We start from the raw sequence: 24,577 nt of genomic DNA on the forward strand, positions 1-24,577 counted from the left end.
AGAGTAAGAATATAATTACCATCAATAAACAATACTATACTTCATGTAACAATAGTAAAATGATTAAATAAATTAAACGTAGAAATAAAAAACCAGGGGCAGTTTTCAGGAACTTTGGGGGAGATTTGATTTATGATAAATGACAAGTCATGATCTTGCTACAATACTGTAAATTCAGGATACCAGTGCAGTTGTTAGAAAATTATACAACCAACAGAAATCTTACTTTTTTTAAAACTTCATTTTTGCTCTCTGTTTTTCAATAAGCCTAGAGTCCAATGGAATTATTCCACAGGCAAGTATTTCATTGTCATATTCTTTTAAGGACAGAGTTGAGTGTGTTCTAACTGAATGTATACTGTAGTCACGTTCTGTTAAAAATAGAGCTATCAAAATTATTTACCAACTACCCCGTTTAAAATGGCCTATGAAATATTGAAAATATGTGTTTATATTAGTTTTAATTAAGTTTACTGTTGCTTGAAAGTCATTTCAATCACATTATGTTTTTAAAAGTAAAGAAACAAAAAATTCAGCTGATGAGTTAAGAGAAGGCAAAAAGTATAAAGACAGCCCTTGAATAATAAACGATACTATTTTGTCAGGCTAAGATGAAGTTACTATGAAAAACCACAGTCCTATATTTAGTCACAGTCATCAAGATGAAACAGTACTATTAACAATTACCTATGTAAGACAAGCAAAAAGCTCAAAACTCTACTGCAACAAAATTTTAGCTACTCGGAAGTCACTCTGCCTTAGGTATCAAATGCCAAAAATCTGTACTGTGTGGCTATCAGAAATCAAAGCATTCTATATATGCCATCTTACAAAATGCTGACACTTTGTATCAAACTAAGTTCCCTAAAAGCAGGGTGGGGGAGTTGGGGGAGGGAGAGAAACAACCTATGGCTGACAGAAATTACAACCAGTTGCACTTAAATTGGGATCTATACTTGGGTAATGAAGGCAGGTGGGCAATATATTTGTACGATTTCAAGATCCTAAGGCGGGAGGTGGGAAGGGAAAGGAAAGAAATATAGTTCTATAACAAAGGAAAAAGGCCAGGTTGAATGAAGGCAACCTAAAACTTCTTATTATCAAGACTCAACACAGTGAAGTCGCTCATAAACAAAATAGCTTCTCAAAGGAAACTTTGAAGTGGGCAAGGAGGAAACATTCCTTTGCGACCACAAGAACCAATCCCCTGACCACTGGCATGGTATTACTGAATCCCTCATGATTTACAGGCATTTGGCCCGGATGATGGGCAAAGAAGGGAAAAGGGTCTGATGGAAACGAGCCTAGAATTCCAGAAGCCTGAGGAGGCACCTCCTAGGCTCGGGGAAGGAAAGGTGAAGGGAGAGCACTCCTCACCGTGATTATCTTTCTGCCCAATATTGTGCGTGCGGATGAGAGAGGACAGTCTCCTCACATCCCCCTTGAAGACGCACTCGTGCACCGGGTAGTGTGCGGGGCAACTGTCTCCATCTGCGACGAGAGCAATAGGGTTGGTGCCCGCTAGAAGAGTCTGGGACTGGGAGGTGGTAGTTACGGAGGAATATTGCAGCGGCAGGGCCGGGGCGCCGGGGGGATTGGAGGAGGCCGGAGCTGTCTTCAGCTGCAGCCGGTGATGATGGTTACTGAAGATCTTGTGACAGGCTTTGCCGCCCTTGCCGCTGCCGCCTGTGCCAATCCTGCCTCCAGTAAAGGTGCCGCCGAGGGCAGCCGCCGCTTCCTCATCCCCGGGCTCCAGCAGGTCCCCCTCTTCTTTGCTGGGTTTATGGTTCCTCCGCAGTGAGCGGATCTTCTCCCCGGTCATCGCCGCCAGGGACAGAAAGAGAATCCGGGAGGCTCACCGCCGGCGACGGAACTGGCGCTGCGGCGGCACAAGGCGATTAGAGCGGTGGCCAGGAGCCTCCTTCGCAGCATGAAGTCCCAGAGAGCCCCCGAGCCCAGAACAAACGCATCTCCCGGAGGAAGAGCCGGCTCTCGCCTAGGCACGAAAGGACGCGCGCTCGCTGGGGGGAGCTAGAGCTCAAGTGCCCACGACAGCAGGATCCTTGTCGCCGCCGCCGAAGGCGCCGCCACTGCCGCTGCCACAGCCTCAGCGCGAAAAACAGGTCACGGCCATCTTCCTCTGGTTTCTCTCGCGAGAACTCCCCCGGGAGGGAGAAGGAAGGAAACACCGCGATAAGTGAGCTGCCCGCTCCCTCCCCCGCACCTCACCGGCAGCGTGTTTCCGCGCCAAGGTGGAGTCCCAAGTTAGAAAGCTGAGACCTGCCACTTCCTATGGTCGCGCAGCTTGTGGCGGTTTTGAAACCTTAGCTAGCATTTAGATATTTGATGCATCGTATAAACAATGACTTAAACCCTTCAACCTCTGGGCCTCCCGCAGAGGAGTGAAGACTCATTCCTCCTGCACGCAGGATGTGATGTCACTGAAATGCACAGGACAGTCAATTCAATAAATATTTACTAATCAGCTACTTTGTGCCATACACCGAACTAGATTTTAAAAACGCCACGCCTGGCTCAAAGGAGCTCAATAAAAGAGAACAGAGTCAAGAAATTGCGGGGAGCAGGGTTGCACAAAAAAGGGAGAGGCAAATTTTAGTGTCGAAGGGTCAGAAAACTCATCGGAAGAGTTAGCCTTGGAAAACAGGCTATTCAGCAGAAGGGGAGAGGAGGTCACTCAATATTTGTTAATGTGTTCATTTCCCGCAGGCGTCAGAGTTTAAGTATGGAGAGAGGACGCTGAAGAATGGCAAATAATAATTGTGCAATTGGAATACCACTGCGCTAGTTCATTGGCCAACCTCGACCCAGATGTCAAATTCTAAAACACAAACAAAAAACGTAAATCTGACATCCATAAAGCCTTGACAGAATAACTAAAGCTGTGGAGAAAAGGAGGGGAGGAAGTTAGCAATAACCTATTCATCTCTCTAAAGCCTCATTTGACAGCCGCTTCTCTCAAATCTCTTCCCATACCTCCATCTCCCAGCAAGTATGTGTTGAGAACAGATTACTGGGGATGAGGAGGGACGGGGGGCGGGGTGTGAGGGGCCTACTCTAGAGACAAGGAAACAGAGATTACTGCATAAATCGAATAGTAATTAACAATATGTTACTATTTGGATGTAAAAGTCTGGTAAAATATATATATCACACGGGTGGGTTATCTCTAGAAAAATGGAATTGCTAAATCATATTCCCTGCATTGCCTGAATTTATTTTTACAAAAAAGAAATGTTAATTTTTATTAATCAGAAAAAATTAATTTTTTAAAGTATGCAGTAATTCAGGTGATAAGATATGAGAGCATGAACCAAGTTAGTAAGAGTGAGGCTGGACAAGGTTTAAGAGTTTGTTGTTTTTTTTAAATCAATGAAGTTTTGGCATATTAAATTAAAGGTTCTTTTTGCTTACTCAGGAGTTGGATGGTGTATGTTTTGGATATCTTGAATCTTAAGAATCATAGATCTGGATTAAGATTTAGGAGGCCAATCATTACACAGTAATTGATGCTGCAGAAGTGATTGACTTACTCAAGCAAGTGTGTAGAGTGAGAAATTAATATAAGATCTAGGAAAAAAAAAAACCTTGAAAACAGCAATATATAAAGAGTATGTACAGGAAGAGTGGCCAGCATCCTATTATAATCACAAACCTACACCAAATAGTCTACCATTATATCTGTGAAGTAACTTATTAGTGGCTGCCACTCATGCAGCCACTAATAATGGAAACTCTTAAGTGTCCTCCCATTAAAACAAAAAACTTGAGACTTCAAAAATAATATTAGCCTTATTTTTAAGAGTGCCACAGTATAATAGGGGGAAATGATATAGCAATATGAGACTAAAATACATTGTAAAATATGTAAGAATTGAAATTATATGAAATCTTGATGTAATAAAGAAGAGCATATTATTAATTCTATCTGGAAGAAATGAAAGGTGATCATGAAATCTTTCTAGAAGAGGTAATGTCAAGACTGGGTTTTAAAGAATGTGTAGGAGTTAGCAAATTAGGCAAAGGGGAAAAGATATAGATAATGACAGCTACCATTTACTGAGAACTTGTCATGTGTTAGGCATTGTTCCAAGCAAGTTTCAAATAACTATTTGATTTAATCCCTATAAAATGTCTATGGGGTACTTACAGTCCCTATTTTACAGATGAAACAACAGAGGCACAGGAAGTAATTATCCACCTGATGAGAAAAGGTAAAGAGAATAGTACGTCTAAATACAGCATGATATTTGAGAATCATCAGAGTATAGTATGTGACAAGAAAAGTGATGGTACATGAGAAAGAAAAGCATGGACTAGATTACAAAGAAAAACTGTATGAAACTTGGACTATGTATGGTAGGCAATGGAGAGTTTGCAAAAGATTTCAAACACAGTAAAGACAGAATCACTTTTAATCACCATAATATACAATCAACCCATATCCCAAAGACAGGAGATTTTGCCGGTCTTTTCAGCTTCACCTCCTACCACAATGCCAAATTCATTCTTCATTCTAACAAAGCAATCTGCTGACAGTCCCTCATTCTCTCTCATGCCTCCATGCCTTTGCACAGGTTGTTCCATATGTCTCAAACCAATTTCTATTTCATTCACCGAGTTCCTTCAATCTGTCTAAAATAAGTTTGAATTTTATTTTTTCTGAGCACAAGATTTTTGTTTGTTTGTTTTTAACTTGGTATAGAATTCAGAAGTCCAGGAAATTACATCAAACTAAGCCTCTAAATAAAATTTAGCACATCCTTCTATTATGAATGTAGGTCACAAACCACAATAGTATTAGCAATATCTGTATCTTTGCAACCAAAAGAAACCACAGATATTTTCATATCATATTACAGTCGCTGCAGATAACTCAAAATATAATTTGCATTCATCACCATCTCAAAATTGCGTTAATAATTATGCCTACCACTCGATCTTGTTCTTTTATGAGCTAATAAAGAAGCACATACATTACTATATCATAAATTTGTTTTTAAAGATATTTCAATAGCTATTTTAATACACTATATTTCCTTTGTAATCCAAAGTATTATATGCATTTAAAAACTTTTTTCTAAAAATGTGTCCCCAAGGCTTTGCCATACTGCCAAAGAGGTCAAAACAAAAGTTAGTAACTCCTTTTTAGGAGTCTTAATGACATCTGCCCTTCCCTCCTCTTTTCTTCTATCCATCACCCCACCATTCTGAATTAGGTGTCCCTCCTTTGCCTTCATTCTGATTTCTCATTTTGACTTTCGCGTGCCTCTTTGACATTCTTGTCTGCCTCCATAACTAGTCCTTTGAACTCTCTGAGTATTGAAACTATATTTATCACTGCTTTATGCACAACACCTTACAGATAGTGAAATAGCAAATGCTTAATAATAATAAACAGTTGTAGAATTAATCAATCAATTAGAACATAAAACTACAAAGTATCTACAATGTACCAAGACAACTATAAACTAAGTGACAAGATGTTAAATAAATTTAAATAATCCCAATTTGATTACACTAAAGTTGACTACTACTGTCTTGGATTCTTATGTGAGGCCCAAGAATAGACATAGGTTCATATTGAAACTTTTTTTTTTGACTTTTAAAAATAACAGTAAATTGAACTGAAACTTGCTTAAAGGGATTTATTGTCTTCCATAAGAGAAAGATAAAGAGATACATCTTCAAAAGATAAAGAGATACATCTCCAAATCATGTGTCAGTTTCTTTGTGATTCTCAGTGAACCTCCTTTTGTTTGGAGCATCCTGCAAAGGCCAGCTTCCCTCAGGGACACAGGATAGCTGCCAGTGGTAACAGCGACCATGTGCATCCTCCTTCATATCTAGAAGAGGGGCCGGTGACCACAGAAGTCTGGTGCTTAACATTCATAAGAGGACCCTGTGCAATTCTTGTGTGCAGGAAAGTGTTGATTGGCTCAGGCCTGGGTTCCCTAAACAAATCCCTGTGTGGAAGGAAATTAAACTGATCAGCTTTACCCAATCAGCACTCATTTCTGAGCAGGTGGGATGGGGCCAACCCCTCCAAACTGCAAAACTATTTCATAAGGAGAATGAGGTGAGAAAGATGATGGGGTGATAAACACAAGAGCAGTGCTGCTCTCAAAGTGGAATTTTACTTGGAAAAAATAAAAACATGCTTGTTTCAGTGTCTTGGACTAGATATGATGAACTATGTTGTGATTTCCAATTATATCAATATAAAATGAGTGAATAACTTCACTGTCAAATAACATATTTACTTTTTATTCACAGTTACCAACATAGAATTCAGTTCAACAACTCAACTATATAACTCTGTTATTGAATAACTAGATAATACTCTGGTCCTACAGACTAGCACTTTGAATTTCCCTCGGGATGTGGCCTTGAATAGCAGAAAGAAGTATTTTCTGATAAATGTGTGTGTTTCAGCTTTTTCTAGTGAGGATTTTCTAAAATGCCTTACTGTTCACTAATACCCAATAATGACTGGTTCTAAGAACAAACATTCTGATTTTTAACACAAATTTATGATTGATTCTATATTAGCTTTAGACAAAGCACCTAATCCCCATTCTGGTGTCTTTATTTAATAAAAGCAATAGTATCCAGTATGAAATATAGAATGTACTGTACAAAATAATAAAATCTCACTGGTAATATATTTTATAAATGTATCTGTCAATGAACCTAAAATTAAGATTGGTAGTTACTAATTTTACTAAATCCTCTTTATAGTGTATATATTTCTAATGTGAACATTAGAGCAAATTTGGTCTACATCATTTTTTTCTTCTCTGAAGGTTTGTATTTCATATTTTCACAATAATCTAGAATATGATTTCCTAACTCTATGTTGGTTGAGCAAGGCCTAGGAGAATTTTAGTTGAATAGATGATATAGCTCCCTGGCTAATAAAATTACCATCTTGAACATCCCCGGACAACATCCTAACAGTGCATTGACAAATCAAAATAACAAATCATATAAATCAATACCTTATTTATATATTTTACAACCATCTCTTTAGGTCTCTGTATTTTTCTTTTTTCTCTAAATCTGTCCACTTCATTTCTGAAGCAAGGCTGGGCACTTTCCTTACTTTCTACTATTTCTGATCAGTGATTATTAGTGACTTAGTCAGATTTTGATTAAGTAATCAGAAAAAAATCAGAGAAGCAGGAGTTGCCAAGGAAACCCAGAGCCAATAGCTGGAAGTTCCAGAAGGAAGCAATTCCTCTCAAACAGATAAAACACACAGACTGGTGGAGGGACCGGGGGAGAGAGGAAAGATGCCAGGAGCATAATGATAGAATTACAAGTCAATATGAGATAAAAAGGAAAAGATAAAGTGCAACATTTATAAATGAAATTATATTTAGATCACAAAGGCTTGAAACAAAAGATAGAATGCATATATGAATGGGTTTTTCAATGAAAGAAAAGGTTAAGATACAATAGGTAGATATGTAAGAGATTAAATGGCATTGATTGATAAAGGTCTGTACTTGTGTCCCTGGTGTCCTGGTTCTGTTTTAATTTAAATTACTTTCTTACCCAGAATATAAACAACTATGTGCTATATTGATTAGTCTAAATATTCCTTAAGAGACCATTCAAGTCAACATATATGATATAGAATTTATTTCCATCAGCAATCTCACCGGCCAAACCTGTATATCACTTTAATTATCCTTAACTACTCCATCTCCAATAGCACCACATTCAACCAGTCACCAAATCTTGACCTTTCTAATTCCCGTATAGCTCTAAAATTGAACCAATTCTCTTGATTTTACACTGGCCATTCTTGACTTCCGGCTACTATCACTAGAAACTTCCTCCAAAATGTTGTGTCTCTGGCTCCCATTTTCCACTCATGCATGCATATGCATAACAGCCACATCCATTCACCCCCTGGATTGCCAGATTTGTCAAATAAAATTACAAGACATCCAGTTAAATTTGAAGTTCAGATTAAACAATTTTTAATATAAGTGTGTCCCAAATATTGTATGAGACAATGTCACAAGTATTACAAATATCCGTTCAATATTTGGGACATATTTATGTTTAAAAAATTGATTTTTTTTAAATCTGAAGTTTAAATTTAACTGGTTAACTTGTAGTTTATCTGACAACCTTACTCACCCTTCAACCATTTATGTTATTTAGAGTTACATTTTTAATAATGGAAAATTCAGTATAATGGTTTCTATGGAGAACGAAGGTGGAAAAATGCCACCAGTTAGGGATATATCGGGAAGATCAAAAAGCAAGAAGACAAAAATCATGATTGGAGAAGAAATTTACAACTTTAACATAGACAATGAAGACATTGAAATTATTAAAAATTTTGCTTACCTTGGTTCAGTCATCAATTCAAATGGAGACAGTAGCCAAGAAATCAAAAGAAGGTTGAGACTCAGAAGGGCAACAATGAAAGAATTAGGAAAGATCATAAAGAACAAAGATATGTCAGAGATCAAGACTAAGATCATCCACAACCCATACTCTCAATTACTATGTACAGATGCAAAAGTTGGACAGTAAAGAAGGCTGATAGAAAAAAAAAAGTCATTCATTTGAAATATGGTGATGGAGGAGAGTTATGCAAATACTTTAAACTGCCAGAAAGACAAAAAAAAAAAAAAAAGAGGGTATATCCTAGAGCAAATTAAGCCTGAAACATTGCTAGAGGGAAAAATGACAAAACTGAACTGTCTTTCTTCTGGCACATCATGGGAAAGCAGAGTTCTTTGGAAAAGACAATAATGCTGGAAAAAATAACAGGCAGCAGGAAAAAAAGAAGACAAAATATGAGATGAATCAACTCTATCCACGAAACCATAGGTATGCCTCTACAGGAGCTGGGTAGGGCTTTCGAGGCTGGGACATTGTGGATATCACTCATTGATAGGGTCCCCAGGAGTCAAAGACAACTCAATTGCATGTAACACACCCGGGGACACATGAGGAAATTCTATCATACGTGTTTGTATTAAGTATGTATTTTTAATTCTTGCTTTTCGGATTTTTCTCTTTTTTAAAGAATACTAATGATTTCTTAAGCTTAGTGATACATATACATATTTTTATATTATTATGCTTGTTGTGTCTCAAGTATTTATAATAAATATTTTTTTAATTCTTTAATTCCCTTCTAAATTAAGTCCAAGAAAACAAACGTGGATTACAAACACTTTCATGGTTTCATTGATCCTGTTTACCTAATTTTTGCCACTTCTTGTTTGTACATAACAGTCTGCTCCTACCGAAAATTTTTCCTCAAAAGATCTCCAAGCCTCTGTCTATACTATTGCCTCTACCAAGAACTGAGCCCCACCCTCTTTCCTCTTGTCATAGTGTCAAATTAATTGTCAGTATGTTCAGGAAAACTTCCCTGGTACCTTATCTATGTCTGGGTTAGGTACTTTTCCCATGTACTTCTAGAACATTCAGCAATGTCACCATCACTTACCATTTATTTGCTCCATAGTGTAATTGCTGACTTCCCTATATCTCCTATTAGAATATAAACTCTTAAAAGTATAGACATTATGTTGTGTTCATCCTAATATCCATGGTCCCTGCCCAGTGCCCGGCACTAACAGACCCTCAATAATTATTTACTGTAGAAATTAATGTTAATTAATGATGGGCATGTTATAATTTTACTCTGTTTTATAATCAGTATTTAGATGGAATCACAAATCTTACCACCTCAAAGTGTGTAGATTAGAAATCATTACTTGGAATAAAGTTCTCTTGTCATTCATCTTGCAAAGTTTGGTTTCAATATCATCTGGCACTGAAACTAGGTCTTGCTTTTGTTGTTTAAGATTAGCACATTGTAAGGGTTCCTAAGCTTGTACAAATCACACTGAGGAATATGTACTTTGTTTAGGAAAATTTCTTTGTATTTCTATAAATTTAAGTTTGGTGAAAATAGTAGGCATTATTTTATTATGTGGTAGATATTATGCATTGATATGGCATGCATTTATGAAATCTAATAAAAATTTTGCTGTTACCTGAATTTCTTCTCAGCCTGCCCTTTTTGTTCATTTCCCTTAAAGTCCATGTGCTGTTAACTAAATATTATGATTAACTGATAGCTCCTAACCCCATATGTAAAAACAGTGCATTATTACCTTAATAAAATAATATATCTTTCCTTTACTATGAATTTGCCCCCTTCAGTTTTCTCTCTCTTGTTTAATCTGTTTTCTGTATAGCATTATTAATTTTACCAAAACTTTCTTCAACCTTGATTTTAAGATGCTTTCCTGATTTTACTGAGCATTTCCTTTTCTCTTTAGTAGAAGAAAAGGTACATACTGGGGAAAAGTTGAGGCTGGAGCAGTTGGCACAGGGAAAACCAGTATGTGCAGCCAGTACCATGAGGATGCCATCTTTACCTCAACTGCATAGTCTCTATTTATTTCCACTTGTCAAACTTTCTAATTCCAGCTCTCACGTAATTCTTATCTTCACATTTTGCTTTTGTAGCTTCCAAAATAGTATTATCTGGGACATTTTGAGGCAATATCTAGAGTAGAAAAATAAGAAAAATAAATCAAACGATCATATAATTATCGAGGACACTCTACTGCCGAAATCTAAACCACTGTGGTTCCTTGACTGTTATGAACATTTGGCTCAGGGAATGCAGACGGCTATTGTTTGAACACTGTTGGCTGACAGTCAAGATCCTTCTACACTGGCACTTAATACAATGGATTCACCATCATCTGTGAACTGGTCCCCATTATGACAAGTAAAGAAATCTAATTTTATCAGCTTTCTGAGAGTGAGGCCATTTCCCAGGAATAGACGAGATAGCCACAGATAAAAGACTAATATATAAAAATTCCAATCTAAAATGAATGATCAACTGCACTAGAATTAGTCATCAGCACATCCCCCTGTAGACAAACTACATATATAGCCAAATAAGCAGAAGGCTGCTTGGCGAGATTGGAATCAGAAGAAAAGGAGTCAATTATTTGATTTTAATGTTTAATAGTGTTGTGTTTTGAGAGCCTGATGTGCCTGTTCCACAGGAGCAAAATTTCTCTCTGTGAGGCAGATGGAGAGTCACAAGGCCTGAGGAGCACCAGCCCACTCCTCACCAACACATCATGTTTGAATGTCCAGTACCAACTTGTGCCTCTGTGACTCCGCTTTTTCTTTTTCTTTTTCTTTTTTTCATTCCTTAATGACTTTAACTTTCAAATAACTCTGCTTGTTCCCCTTATTTTTATGTTTTGGGGAGGAATCTCACTGTGCTATCTATATACTGATAATACATAAAATTAAAAGCAAAATATTCTTAATGTTTCATCTCAAGAAGTAGGAATTAGGAATATTACTAATGAATGGAATTTACCAATTAAAATATTTGTTAGACTTTTTAAACTACCCTTCTGCATGTGCACTCACATGAGTGTGAGCGTGTGCACATACACATACACAATTTAGGATAATTATTCTTAGTTCTTTAATTACCATAATTTAAAAAAGGAAGAGGAGGCAGTGGTAGAAGAGGTAGAGAAGAAGGAGGGAAAGCAGAAGAAACTCATCCAGATTAATTTTAGTTAAGATATATTACAATGTACATACAGCTTCATTTTGATAACTCAGTCTCTAGTTTTTAAACACCGTCTAATTTTTAAAACACCATCTTTTCCAAGTGTCCTTTCATACTGCATTTAGGCATTTTCTATTATTCTGTGTTCCTAAATTTTCAACAAATCCCACATATATGCTTTAATTTCTTTCCATATTCACTGCATGAAGATTATTTCATTCTGAATATAAATTCAATTTATTTGATGCTATGGCTATTCATCACATGTTATTTTGCTATATCTATATTTTTTCATTTTTTAAATGTTCAATTTATGTTACTTCAGCATCTTATTTTCTAAGATTCTTTTCTCAAGAATATTATCAAGCATATATGCTCTCTGAGTAACCATTTTGTAATTAAAATGTTTTGATTAGATATGTTTCATTTATACAATTATAATAATCCTTTTTATTGCTATAACACATCAGCATATTAATAATTAAGGCATTTTGCATGCACAGTATCTCAGTGTGGTCAAAAATATTTTAATATTGATTGTTATGATGTTTTAAACTTTTAAAGTCTTCGACATGAGAAAATAGCTTCACACAATAATTTAATAAAACATAATTAAAATTAATAAGAATTGGTCTTTGTGATTCCTAGGATTGCATTAATACCTAGTTCTTAAACAATATCATCAAATAACCATATAAATCTCAAATGCAGTAAAAGCTAACAATCCTTTTTTTCCCTCATTGTCAGAAATTTTATATCATTTCTTTTTTAAAAAGACTTTATTTTTTAAGAGAAGTTGTAGGTTTACCACAAAATTAAGAGGAAGATATGGAGATTTCTGGTATACCTCCTGCCCCACACATGCATAGCCTCCCCTATCACCGATATCAGTCACTAGAGTGGTACATTTGTTTCAATTGATGAACTTGTACTGATACATCATATTTACCCAAAGTCTGTAGCTTACATTAGGGTTTACTTTTGTTGTTGCATATTTTATGGCTTTGGACAAATGTATGACTTTTATCCACCATTATATTATCAGAAAGACTATTTCTACTGCCTTAAAAATTCTCTATGTTCCACTTTAATTACAGTACTTTTTTAATTCATTTAAAAACATACTGTTTATTAAGCACTTAGAGTAACAAACTTTATTTCTTACATTATTAACAATACATTCTTCAATCAAAAATACAATCAATCATTAGAGTAAGTATATTGCTATTAATGCATAGTGCCACTAATTTATTGTGCCTCATGGCTGTTTGAAGAAACAGTAATTTATAGGCCTGGACATGGTTAACTAGCCACAGAATCAATCAGTGGGATTATATTCTAAGCGATCCAAAGGAAGAATTATTTCTATTACCATAGAAACAGAAATTACAAGATTGGCATTCATAACAATAGCCATTCATCAATTGTTTGTTACATAACAGGCATCATTCTAGACCCTTTACCTCCCATCTTCACAGAGACTCTCTGACAGTACTTCTCCAATCATCTGTGGTAAAGTATAAGTTTTGTTTTATTTGCAATCTGTTGTAGATTGATACTTTTGTAAAATACAACAAAAACAAATAGCTGGAAAAATGAAAAATTTAAATATCATACACAATTATATTAGAGTCAAAAGACACAAAATTACTGTCAAAATTTTTTTTGTTTCTTTATCTCACTCTTAATTTTTGACCTTTAATAAATAATTCACCGATGGACACTGATATGCAGACCACATTTGGAGTAGCACTATCCTACACAAAATAGGGATTAATATTTTCACTTCTGTATTGAAAAATTGAGGCTTGAATAATTAAAGTAACTTACTTAACTTTATTCAGATAATCAATGGCAAAGACCAAATTCACCCAGGAGTGAAGTTTTAAGTTGGTATGATATGTGGTTTCATAAATAATCCTAAAATTGTGCTGTCCAAGACAATAGCTGCTGGCCATATGTGGCTCTTTAAATTTAAATTAATTTAAATTATATAAAATTAATTTTATTTCTTCAGTTCTTTAATTGCACTAGTGACATTTCAAGTACTGAAAAGTCATGTATGTCTAATGGCTACTATATTGAACAGTACAGATAGAAGGAATTTGCATCCTCATAGAAAATTTTATTGGATTGTGCTGCTCTAGAGTATCAGTAATTCCACTTTGGGATCATTTATTTCATTTATAAGTTAGCATTAAACACTTTTGGGTTGCCTGCTTGCACACAACAACTCCTCTTCTCTAAGAAACTACCCTCTCATCTCCAATTCACAAAACAAGCCAGGTTTAATCCTCTTTGACCCTGCCCCATCTCATCAGTCATGAACCAAAGGTGGACACCTTACTAAAGCAAACCAGATAAATGTGTCTTTTATCTTTAGGAGAAGGTGCGCACAGATCTTAAAGTGATTCACTTCGATGAAAAAGAATATATTCATAATCTACTAACCCTAATTATTTCTCAAGAGTAAAAAAAATCATAATTAAGATCTGTAAAAGGGAATTTGACCTAGAGTTCCTCAGAAAACCAGCCCCAGATCAGCTATAGTCAAGGCTGAGTTGTACTAACATGGCAGGCTGCAGGACACCCTATGGATCTGAGAAAAGGAAGTTAGCAAAGAAGAAATGGTCATGATGTTTCTAAGGATAGCTATAGTCAACATTGGATGTGTGTTTACTACCTACCAAACATTTTTAAAGGGGCTTTATGGCATCATTTCATTCAGTCATCCAAATAATCCTTTGAATATACCAATTTCACAAATGAGGGAATCAAGATAACTGCGTTTTACAGAGTTTTAGGGTATAGTTGAAAGACTATGTGGTTGCTGAAACTTCATACCATAAGAAAAAGAGTATATAACACCATAAAATGTTGAATTGGAAAAAATCAAAGTGAATTCATAAACTTACAAAGAAGTGCCATTTTCCATTTTTGTACTAAAGATGATCCAGTAGAGATAGTAGTAGCAGCACAGAAAGTGTGTCCAACAATTGCTTACCACTGGTAGTCATATATATAATAATCGATTTAAAGAGGATTCAACAATGTGTTGCAAAATAATATAATAACTATTCCAAAATATAAGAATTAACTGAAAAGTTGACCCCTCATCTTCTGGTAAATAAAACCTTTAAAAGTCCTTTAGTCCTTATTTAATGAGTTATAAATAAGATTCTGGTATGACTTAGAAAGTTTGCAGTATTTTTATCAGACCAGCTCTAATAATACCTCAATGGCATCATCTCAAAGAGCAGGGTGGTTTATTGGTTATGAACAGGGGCACTGCTTGAGGTCAAAATTACTTTAGGCAAGTTATTTGATCTTTCTATATCAGTTTCCTATTTATAAAATAGGAGTAATAATAGTTTCCATCTCAATGGTTATTGTAAGGAATAAAGAGTGAATACATGTGAACCCACCTAGTCTATGGTATTTTGTTACAGCGGTTCAGGCTGACTAATACATAAATTTTAACTAAGAATAAAATCTCATTTAATTATTTGCTGCCTGACAGTGAGCTTTACCTTCCGGCTTACCATTGCCTCTGGGAATGTCTCTAGGATTTGTCTCCTAAAACACTTGCTCCACATATCAGTCAGGGATCTCCAAAGCAACAGAACCATTGGAGATGATGATGATGATGATGATGATGATGATGATGATGATGACAACAAAGATAAGATAGATAGATAGATAGATAGATAGATAGATAGATAGATAGATAGATAGATGGATAGATGGATGCCGTTGGCAACCTAGAGACCTAGGAGACCTAATGTTAATAGCTCCAGTCCTAGTCTAAAGGCCTTGAGAACCAGGAGAATCAATAGTGTAAATGCCAGTTTGAGTCTGAATCTGAAGGCAGGAGAAGACCAATGACCCATCTTGAAGACAGTAGACAGAGAGAGTGTAAATTCTCCTTTCCTCAGTCTTTTTGTTCTATTCAGGCACTCAAAAAATTGGATGAGGCCCACTCACATTTCAGAGGGCAATCTGTTTTACTCAGTCTAAGAATTCAAATGTTAATTTCATCCAGAAACACCCTCAGGGTACAGGCAAAAGCAACTTTATTCTCATCTTTGCATCTTTAAATTCATTATATCAAATGATTTTCCTATCCCCCAACCCCACAACGTCGACCCTTATGTAATCTCAGTCAGATACAATAAGATCAGATTATGTTCCATTTATTAAGAAATAAAGCTCCAATCATGGTCTGACTCAGGCTTGAACCTAAGAAGGTAGGGAGACAACATGGTCAGTCTTTATCACTATCCCTCTGAGTCCTACACCTGTTTCCCATTCACTTGCCACTTCCAGTTCTCTTGGTGGCAGGGAGTAAATAATAGGGTTTTAGGGACTGTGGAAAGGCCTATGTAACTGATGCCATCTTAGTTCTCTCTTGGCTGTCAAGGGTATTTGGTTTCGGTACTTGTCCAAATGCTAACTCTCTTGGGCTCTTTTATGACCACCCCCGATACGCACATGACTAAGGATTGTCCCCTTATAGTTTCCTGATGTAGACATCTCACTGGGTGGCCATTTATGACTTCACAACTAGTGAATCTGGTGGTACATCTTACACACATACTCTCATTCCTCAGAGCAGACCTTTTGGGTGAGATCTCTTCAAGATTTTTTTATTATAGCTCCTTTCTGTGGGGGCTCCGTCAGACTCTGAGAAATACTTACCTTTGCTGAGCTATTGCAGAATTGCAGTTTGCCTCAACTGGAGCCCTCTTTCTTGGCTCTGCCCTTAGGCTCAGTACCAACTATCTGCACTCCTCTAATTTTTTTCAGGTATCAAAAGGTAACAATACTTACACATCCAGAATTCCAGGAATCCATGTCAAATCAATGGTTCTCTGAAATCCCAGTTTTTTGGCTCAGGTATGGGAGATGGGAAAAATACCTGTCCCCTCTCTCCCTTAGAAAAGAAAGGGGTGATAAATACAAAGCACATTGAAATTTGTTTTTAAAGAATTCTTACTGCCTGCTTCTTGATCAACCTCTTTACCTCTTCTTACAAGCAGAGAGATGGACTATGAGTTGCAAAACTGGCTTTACAATCTCTTACGTTATCTGCATAAACAGATTCAGGATCTATCATTTCAAACCTTTTGAACTCAGAAGTAGTTATATTTTAACCCTCTGTCCCATATACAGTATATTTATGGTATGTTTTGATATCTAATAAAATAAGTGCCAATTATTGTTCTTTTTCATAAATTTTTTGGTTATTTTCAGGCATTCTTTTACATTTAGTTTATACACCACCGTTCCACTCCCCCATTCAGTATTAAAATTCTAATTGGTATATTAAAATACAATATTAATTGTGTAACAGTTTTTATATGTTATCAAATCTTCCCATTTAAGAACATAGCATTTTTTAATACTATTTATTTATTTTCTTCCTGTGCTTTTCTTGTTATATATACTCCTATACATTTTATATTTTATAGTTTGTTGTTCATATTGTAAATTGAACATTTTTTCCCCATTTCCTCTGTAGGTGCTTATTTAGGCTAGGTTTTGATTTTCATATATTTCTTTCTATTTGACCACCTTGTTAAATCACCTTATTAATTCTAGATTATTTTTGTTTTTAATCAGTCTTGTGTGTTTTTAAGAATACTATCAGACCATCAGCAAAGAGATAATTTTCTTTTCTCTTCTGATCTTTATGTCAGTTATTTAATTTTCTTATTGTTTTCTAACTTTCGTATATGTTTACTTATCTTAATTCACTAAAACTGTCCGAATTTTAATGAAATGACTTTAAGGCTTAACTACTTAGGATAATAAGGTAAATTTTAATAAAATAGTTTTAAGATTTAACGATTTATTATAGCAATCGAATATAGCTTTAGATATATTCTTTATTACATGTAAGTAGTTTCCTTATATTACTATTTTACTTAGTGGTTTTTTAGGAATAACAGCTATATTTTATCAAATGCCTTTTTAGCATATGTTGTTATAATCATATGACTTTTTCCCTCTAATTTGTTGCTTAAGTGGACTAGGTTGATAGATTTACTGATCTTAAACCACGCTCATTCTTAAGTCATATTGTATTTTTCTTTTGTTGGAGCCTATTTTCAATTAAGTGATATTGTTTTATAGCTTTATTCTTTCCTCCTTCCTCTTTCACTTCTTTCCTTCTTTTTATATTACCATTGTCATGTTTTCATAGTAAAGTTATGTTAGCATCATAAAAAAAATGGAGAAATTTCCACCTTTTGCTACCACTGAAGTAGTGTAAATCTTTGCTAAAGCCTTCAAAGTGTGGGCCATCAGCATCACAAGAAGCTTGTTAGAAATTCATAACCTTAGACATAACATAACATCTACTAAATTAGTAACTGCATTTAACAAGATCTCCAGAGTTTCCTATAAACAATAATGTTTTATTAAAGCACTATTAAAAATAACATTGAAATTATCTGAGCTGTTATGTACGTGATCATTTTTCAATGGTAGAACTTACATCTTTGGTCTATTCAAGTTTTCTTTCTTTCATAAGTCAATTTTAGTAATGCTTATTTTGCTGGAATACTATCCACTTCTGTCTTTTAAAAACTGTTGAAAAGTATCCTCCTATAATTATTTTAACCTCTCTTACATTTATGGTTATATCTTTCTCATTTAAGTTGATGTCTAGCTTCTCCAGTGCTCTCTTTCACTGACTGTTTGTTGTGTTTGACTAGACTGATCTTTTGTTTAGCTTCCAGGCCCTGGGTAGATGCTGTAGTTTGCCACCTGGATCCCCCTACAGGACTCAAGCCCTCGTTTCCTCTGCTTTAAATGTTGGTGGCTGATGATTCACATCTGAATCTCTTTCTGGGAATTGCCCTTACCTGAAGAGAGCCACCTTATTCAAGAACATACTCCCTCCCTGGGGATAGCCCACATTCACTGACTGATGCAAGGCCATTCCCTTTGCTTCAAGATAGAACAATTTTTAAGGGCCGTTCCAGGTCCTGACTGCCCCATAGTTACGGCTAAGCCTCTGTTATAACCACACAGCAGTTTAACTTTTCCTTTTGCCCAGTTCTCTTTACTTCACTCATCATAGCCCTTCTTCCAAAGAGCATACCCTAATAAATCTCTTGCACACAGATCTTAGAGTTGCAGAGACTATTTCCAGGGTAAACTGACGTACCACAGTTATGTGAATGAGCTGTATATTTCTTTGTCAGCTTTCAGTCTTAAGTCTAGTTGTAATGGTAGCTTGAGTTACAGTAGTGCCTCTGGTGGAAGAAGGCATTATCTTTCCCTGCATGGCCTAGTGGTAAGTTGCTAGTCCCTGGTGAGGCCATTAGCCTCTATGATTTTTAATCTTCCCATATTCTCCCAGCCACGGAACAGGGTGGTCAGATGACCAGGCATTCCCACTGAGGCTGATACTGACTCTTGTCTTGCTTCAAGGTTCCTGTAGGCCTATGTTGCCATTTGGCTCAAAAGAAGTATATATATGCGAATAAAGAGTGGAGGTAAAGAAATCTCATCAAGTCACCAGAATTCCAGGATCCTACTCAGCTTTAATTTTTAAAATCCTTTCAATACAAGTAATCAACAACTTTTCAAAAGGCAATAAGAGGTCCATGGATATATTCACAGATTTCTTATAATATGCTGCTTTATAATTCATTTAGAAGCCAAGTTCTCTTATAAAAAAGTTAATTTCATTTAAAATAAATAAACAACACGTAGTAAATAGTGTGACAATACCTGTGTGCTTTCATTATATATCTTTTAATTTTCTTGAGGAGAATGATTAAGTCTTGATATTCTCTCAATTACCTAGCATTTATTTGGTCATGTAAGAAATATTTATTATTTTCTGTATGGCAGATACAGAGATAGTTGCTGGTGACACAGAGATACTGCTCCCTTCCTTCCAGGAACATATAACTTAGCAAAAGACATTTAAACAAGCAATTTCAATTAACCCATTTCCCATTTGCCCTGAGAATACTTGCCCATGGTGCTTGCAGCTGCAGTATTTAACCCGAGATAACTCATGGATTACAGTCCTAACCTTACTTCCAGAGTTTGCCATGAAATATCTCACTTTTATTATTATTTTTGCGTCACTCTAGTATATCAATAGTCTTTGGAAATAAAGACATCATTCTATTCATAGCATTCTGTTTTTAGTAATGGTATCTTCATTCACAAAATATAATAATTCTCAATTGCTGAAGATGTCAAATCCTAGAAAACGTTGCATTCCTACACATGTTAACATCATTCTTGAACGGTTGTTAGCCGAAGACTCATTTGATGAATCTGGTTTATGTATACAATTTCTGTTACATTAGGATTAGAGACAAGTTCTGTTTAGAAATAACTCCAAGAACAGTCTTTGTATTTTATTTTCACGTTGAAAACCAGATTTGCTTCAGCTTCAAAGAGCATGTTTATGTAAAATTAAACTAATGCTGGCAGCAAGCCGTACTTTTTTTTCTAAACAAGAAATTGGTTAAAAACAATAAGAATTGTTAAGGAATCCCCATTTGTGGGAGGAAAACTAATTCTGAAGATAGTAGCTTCAGATAAGTTTTGTCAGAAGAGAAAAAGCTTAAGCTGAAATATAAAGAACCTGCATGATTTAGCTCATCTGGTGAAGAAGGGGGAAGAGAGCTTTGGGATAATAATATGTATAAATACCCGCAATCATAAAAGGATATTGGCACATTCCAGGAACTGGATGTAGCTTCGTATAGCTGAAGAGGGGTAAGGGTGTGCAAGATAACCAAGGTTTTTGGATGCAAGTGAAGGAATTTAAACTCTTTCTAGGCAGGGCATAACATGATCAGTTGCATCTTCATTTTCAAAGTCCCTTCTAGGAGAAGGTAAACATGTGTACAGTCCATTATGACATATAATAAAGGACTTGAGCCAAGACAAACATTATGTTCTCATGTAATTGGTATTGAATAGTTGCTTGTTGAGTGAATAAGATAATGAATAACATAGTTTAATGTTGATAGTTGCCACATGTGTATATATAGCTCTAGGGACAAAGCACAAATTTAGTAATTTCTTGAAAGGAGGGACTTAAGAGTGTTGACATAATCAAAACTATACCTAAGAAAAATCATTCTGGATGGAATGTGCAAGGTGAACTAAAGAAAGGAACAGACTGGAGCACACTGTAGCACCTGATATAGGATGCTTAAAAGGGCATGAAGAAGAGAGAGTACATTTAAAAGGAATGTTGATTTTATTATAAAAATATTAAGAGAATTAGAGTTCTTTTTAGACAGGGATGAAGTGTTAAAGAATTTTTTCTTTTTAAGAAGGGCTTGGCATGGCTATATCCTAGAGAGAAGGAATTGCATGGAAGAATGTAATAAAAATGTAGGAGGAGAAGGAGAAGGTAAAGAATGGGATCTGGAGTTTTAGAGTCTGCATTCACTAGCTCTGTGATTGGAGCCAGTCACATGAACTCCTTGAACTTCAATTTATTCACTTATAAAATTGAGATAAGTTTTATCCTCTGCAATTATTCTAAGGATTAGAAAAAATTATGTAGAGCACTTAGAATAAGTAGGCACTCCACAGAAGTTGATATAGCTATTTTACAACTATTTTATTTTAAGAGTGTGACTTTCAGATAAAAGACAATAAAAGGGTGGAGAAAAGTTGGGGTGGCAGGGATGGAAAAATTAAGTGAGTTTGCACCTGAGTCCTGAGATAGGGATTTGAAAATTAAGCGAGTCCTGAAATAGAGACTTGAAAGACAGTGGAAAAGTTTACAATAGCTATAGTGACCATTCAGAGGAAGAAAATGACCAACGAAGGCATCCAAAGAAATTTCTGATTGGTTTGAGAGATCAGAGGAGAGAATCTCAAAGTACTGCCCATTCCTTTAGCATAAAATAAAAAAATAATGGAAGCGTTGGAATCACTCTTTACCATTTTCTTGACGTATCTTCTCCTACACTAGAATTGTTTTACACTTTTTCTTAAATATTTAAAAAGCTGCCCCTCAAAGCCCTTTTTAAATTGCTATTGAGAGAAAACTGTAATAGTAGAAATGGGAGATGGGCCATAAGAAGAGGGCATATTAATAGGTGTATGGAGGAAAGAGTCTTCTCTTTTGAAACATTTTATACTTGGTTTCTAATTCTAAGATTTTTCCAATTTTTTATTATGCTAATAATAAGCATTATGAATCTAAAGATGGCTGATTAAGTATTTGATGTTTCCCCCAAATTTTTGGCCACAGAATTTTGTTTTGTACAGACATTCCTAGGGACACAGTTTTGGAGAGGCTTGGTCTCCTAAGTATGTCTCACATGTATGACTTTCTTTTTCCTAGATACCACAATCTTCAAGATAATAGGTCATATCTCCCAAAGTTCTCCATATGTGTCCATTACTGATCCATTCTTCCTGTTGGTAAGATTAAATTCAAGCAATCCCTTAGTTCCTCTAGTTATAGTTTTCAACCAGGGGTGGTCTTTCCACATTTGAAAATATGTGGAGGTGTGCCACTGGCTACCAGGGAGGTTAATTGCTCTGCAGTGAGCCAGACATGAAGATTTACTCCATGTTTCTCTACGATATAATAATGTCAGAAAGCAAGTCAAGAGATTTTCAAATGCTGAATTACCAGTTGAACAAGACTTCTGCACATCTTAGTTCAAGTCATTTATCATTCTTATATCTTATCTCTGTGGTGGTTTATGAGCTGTTCAAAAAGATAACACCCACTTTCTCCACTGGACCACACAACCTATGTATAGTATACCTCTGCAAAGATACTGAATATCAAAAATATTAAAAAGTAGCTTTCTGACCTAAGTGCTATCTACTCAGTCTACTTGCTCCATATCCATACCCTGGCCTGCCATGAGCTTCTAAGGACCTATTTTTGAGAACCGTCAGGTATAATTATTTCCCTCACTTTACCGAAGAGGAAATGAGACTTATAGAGGTTCAGTAAATTGACTCCTCAAGGTCACAGTGATAGCATATTTAGCTTCAAATTCAAACATTCTGGCTCTAAAACTCAGTTGCTTAACCATTACTCAAAAATGCCCAAGTCAGTACTTCATTACATTTTTCAATCATATTTGGTTCCTTTTATATAATTGTGGAATGCATCCTAATAATTTTCTGGGCTACTCTGTTCTATTTTCAGATTAAAGACTCACTGTATATGTTAGAACGAACATGTCTTATCTTTTTTGCATCCAATCGCTAAAACAAAGCAATTGTTCTAGAAACTCACTCCCCAGTGTCTCTCTTGATTTTAAATTTAATAATTCTATTTAGATTTTTATTCTAAAAATATATCACTTTTGTCAAAAATTTTGACGGAGACCTAAACCTAGACAGAAATTGAAAGGGCCTACAGGGAGGAGCTCTCACACCCTACGATGTTGGGAATGCCCTATAGGAAGAACTCTTTTTTTTTTTTCCCTCTCTGTAAAGTACTTCCTCTATCTTTGTTCAGGCAGAACCTCTGGATGGCTTGCCATGGCTACCCGTACAGGATTGCAATCCTTTCTTTTTCCCATGTAAATCCTTTTTGGTGATGGAATACCTAGTCAACTTTTGTTTTATGGTCAGTACTATTAATTATGTCATAGCAAAACCAGATTCAGTTTCTTTTTGTTGTTATTTTTAAAATTTGTCTTCACAGGCAAGTGAAATTAGATGGCACAAGTGATATCAACTGGTCTTTGGCCCACTGTGGTGATCTGTAAAACCCATAAATTAAGAACTTGTGTTGTAAAGTCTTCTGTGCCCAAAATTCCCTTCTCATAATTTCATTGGCAATAGTTTAAGGAAAAGCAAATTTTTTTTTTTCGTTTGAGGTAAAACTCGGAGTTTGTCCACTAATATTAGGAGGTGAACCAATTAGGACTGTTTTAGATCCTCCTGGTCTCTAAGCATATCATATAAACATATTCATATACAGTTATATATAACTCTTGAGATGAATTGCAGTTGACAAAATGTAATACTTTTAACAGAAAAATATCAGTTAAATATATGTTAATATCTATTAGTGTTTTGGAGTTCATCCATTTTCCCCCCAGGCATAAACATATTGCTTGGCCTCTAAAAGCTTGCAGGCCTGGAGGCACCACTTCTCTAATGCTTAAGGGCTACATGTCCCTGCAGCTAATTTGAAAGGCAAATTACTACCTCAGTCCTTCTGGTAAAATTTTAAGAACTGTTTATTCTGTATTCTCCTCTTTCTTAATGGGTTTAATAAAGTTTCGGATCTTTAGCTAAGACTACAGGAACAGAAATATCCCCTAATAGTCCTAGAAAATAGTCACAACAGTAAATAGGCCAAGTCTGTATTGTTTAGGGAACAAGGAGAGTTTTGTTGTTTGTTTTAAGGAGTGATCCTTGTAAGAGTAGAGCTCTGGGTGCAGGTGAGTGGTAAATAGCAACAGGAGACTCTTCCCTTTTCCCTACAAGAAAGCTGCTGTCAATTGTGTGACAATGAGGTCATTTTGTGTAGGGATTTGAGGCTCCAGTAAGCTTTTCAAAGCCACCCTATCCTATCTGTTTCATCAGGGAGTGTTTCAATGAATACTTCAAAAGAAGATAATAATGCTTGAAAAAAGCTCAAATACTGCCAGAGTTCTGCTTAGTGATCCTCATTACAGTAGTTTGCTATTAAGAAAAACATAACCCTCACTCCTGTTTCAACCACCACAATTACTGGGTCATCATGTAGTTCATTGTATATTAAAAGACAGCCTGCCCTCGGTTAATGAGAATCCAAGTTGCAAATTTGTCAGCTTCGGCCAGTTTTTATAAGAACTCTCCACGTTGTCGCTAGCGTTTGTCAGCACCTCCCTCAGGAAAAAGGGTGGTGGAGAGGTAGGGTTAGGGGTACAGGCCGAAGTTGAAAGGAGGCTATTTGTGTGGCCTATTAACAAGTTACTAGGTTTCAACACCAAACCAGCCTTTCTC

General features: G+C 35.8%; 1 protein-coding gene across 1 annotated transcript in view; it reads right to left on the bottom strand.

Annotated features, from left to right (window-relative positions):
* Positions 1-2,259, bottom strand: part of ANKRD13C (ankyrin repeat domain 13C) — a 71,989-nt gene extending 69,730 nt beyond the window's left edge. Inside the window, exon 1 of the mRNA XM_039838563.1 lies at positions 1,378-2,259. Coding sequence (XP_039694497.1) covers positions 1,378-1,822 — 445 coding nt within the window. The 5' untranslated portion in view covers positions 1,823-2,259. The remainder of the gene's footprint in view (positions 1-1,377) is intronic.
* Positions 2,260-24,577: the final 22,318 nt, after the last annotated feature.

This window comes from Pteropus medius, unplaced genomic scaffold (genome assembly GCF_902729225.1).
Source record: "Pteropus medius unplaced genomic scaffold, Ma_sr-lr_union100, whole genome shotgun sequence".
NCBI classification, from domain to species: domain Eukaryota; kingdom Metazoa; phylum Chordata; class Mammalia; order Chiroptera; family Pteropodidae; genus Pteropus; species Pteropus medius.